Here is a 1,745-nt window from a genome sequence, read left to right on the forward strand (position 1 = left end):
ACAATTATCGACTTTCCTACTGATCCAAAATTAAGGAAAGGCAAAAAAAGTCAGTATTCTGTCTGCCGCATTACTTATATTTAATGACTAACAATTTAAGACTATTAAAAGTGAACAAGCCAACATTATGATCAAACCTGTTTATATTCAAGGAACATAGTAAACTACTTGACAAAATTTACCTTTCTTAGGAACTCCCTCTGCTGAGATTGACAAGGTAGGATTAGCTTTCTGCTGCACAGAAGGCAATTCCTGCTATAATGTGAACATCAGTAGAAGAGCGCACTGCCATGAATACTTAGGTACTTGGCCAACTCCTAGGAGACATACAAAGATACAAAAGCAAACAAAAGCCCCCAGGAAAAACAGGAGCCCCGTTCCTTATCATCACTTTATTTCTCTTGTGCTGTTCCAGGCTCTGAGTACATGGGGCACAGCGCTGCATTCGGACGGCATACAAAAGCATCAGTTTCACCTCCTAACTCTGTTAACTGCTCCAGTGATGACACGCATGGATAATGGTCTTTTAACATATCTGGCAATTTAGAAGTCTTCTCTTGAATACGTCGAGAACGTCTAACTGGTGTTAGAAACTTTAGCTCTTTAAATGTAGTATCTGTGTTGTCAAACTGGATCTTCTTCTTTACACTAAAAAGACACAAAATTATTCCCAGAGTTAAAAAACATTAACGTTTTTACTTTGTTCTTTTATGCCATTTATCATCCTGTAACTTGTAGGTTACAACCATGTGATTGCCTGTCTTATAGAAAACAGGTACTGAAAGTTCCTTGTGGTTAGGAACTTATTCTTTTCTCTACGTATTGTCACAGTTTGTACACAGTAGATTCTTAATATCTGTACAACTGGCTAATTGCTCAATTCCAAAACCTACTATTATCAATAACAGACAGACATTAAAGTAAAATGTTGTCAGTTTTCTTTTACAAAATGGCAATACTTAGGGTAAAAGCAAAGCAAATACGCTAATTTTCTTTAAGATTTTATTTATTTATTTGAAAGAGAGAGATGGAGGTAGCGTTAGAGGTAGTGAGACAGAGCATGAGTGGGAAGGAGGGAGAAGCAGGCTTCCCGCCGAGCAGGGAGCCCGACAAGGGGCTTGATCCGAGTGCCTGGGATCATGACCTGAGCCCAAGGCAGGCTTAACCGACTGAGCCACCTAGGCATCTCCAAATACAGTATTTAAAAGGTGAAGTGTCCAGGGGCCCCTGGGTGGCTCAGTTGGTTAAGTGTCCAACTCTTGATTTCGGCTCAGGTCATGATACCAGGGTTGTCAGATCAAGCCCTGTGACAGGGCTCCATGCTGGGTGTGGAGCCTGCTTAAGGTCTCTCTTCCCCGCCCCGCCCTCCCCAACTCATACGCGCTCTTTCTCTCACCCACACACACACACAAAAGGTGAAGTGTCCCAATGATACTGCCTTGCTTGAAACCTTTCTAACCGGAAGCTAAAGATTTTTAGATACCATATTTATTATTCCTAAACATAAAAACAAATCACAGCACATTACATTTTGAAAGTTTACCTTTGTAGGTATGGTGTAGTAGACACATTATATTTAATTAAGCAACTGCCCCTGGTTTCTGTACTGGGGGTTTTAACATCATTGGTTGGATCCTTTGTTTTGTCATCTTCTTCTTTTTCACCATCTTGAAATACCACATTTCTAGGTTTCTTTTCCATTTCTGCTCTTCCTGACTCTAGATTAACACCTATATCTTCACTGT

At 40.3% G+C, this 1,745-nt stretch overlaps 1 protein-coding gene across 1 annotated transcript; it reads right to left on the reverse strand.

Annotated features, from left to right (window-relative positions):
• Positions 1-373: 373 nt before the first annotated feature.
• On the reverse strand, positions 374-1,739 carry LOC145719013 (cytoskeleton-associated protein 2-like). Its single transcript, XM_081810524.1, has 2 exons — positions 1,544-1,739; positions 374-648 (listed from the first exon to the last, which is right to left on the reverse strand). The coding sequence occupies exons 1-2, from the start codon at positions 1,699-1,701 to the stop codon at positions 393-395; spliced, it is 414 nt and encodes a 137-aa protein (XP_081666650.1). The 5' UTR covers positions 1,702-1,739; the 3' UTR covers positions 374-392.
• Positions 1,740-1,745: the final 6 nt, after the last annotated feature.

This window comes from Leptonychotes weddellii, unplaced genomic scaffold (assembly GCF_054177405.1).
Source record: "Leptonychotes weddellii isolate Sample4059 unplaced genomic scaffold, ASM5417740v2 HiC_scaffold_28088, whole genome shotgun sequence".
Taxonomy (NCBI): Eukaryota; Metazoa; Chordata; class Mammalia; order Carnivora; family Phocidae; genus Leptonychotes; species Leptonychotes weddellii.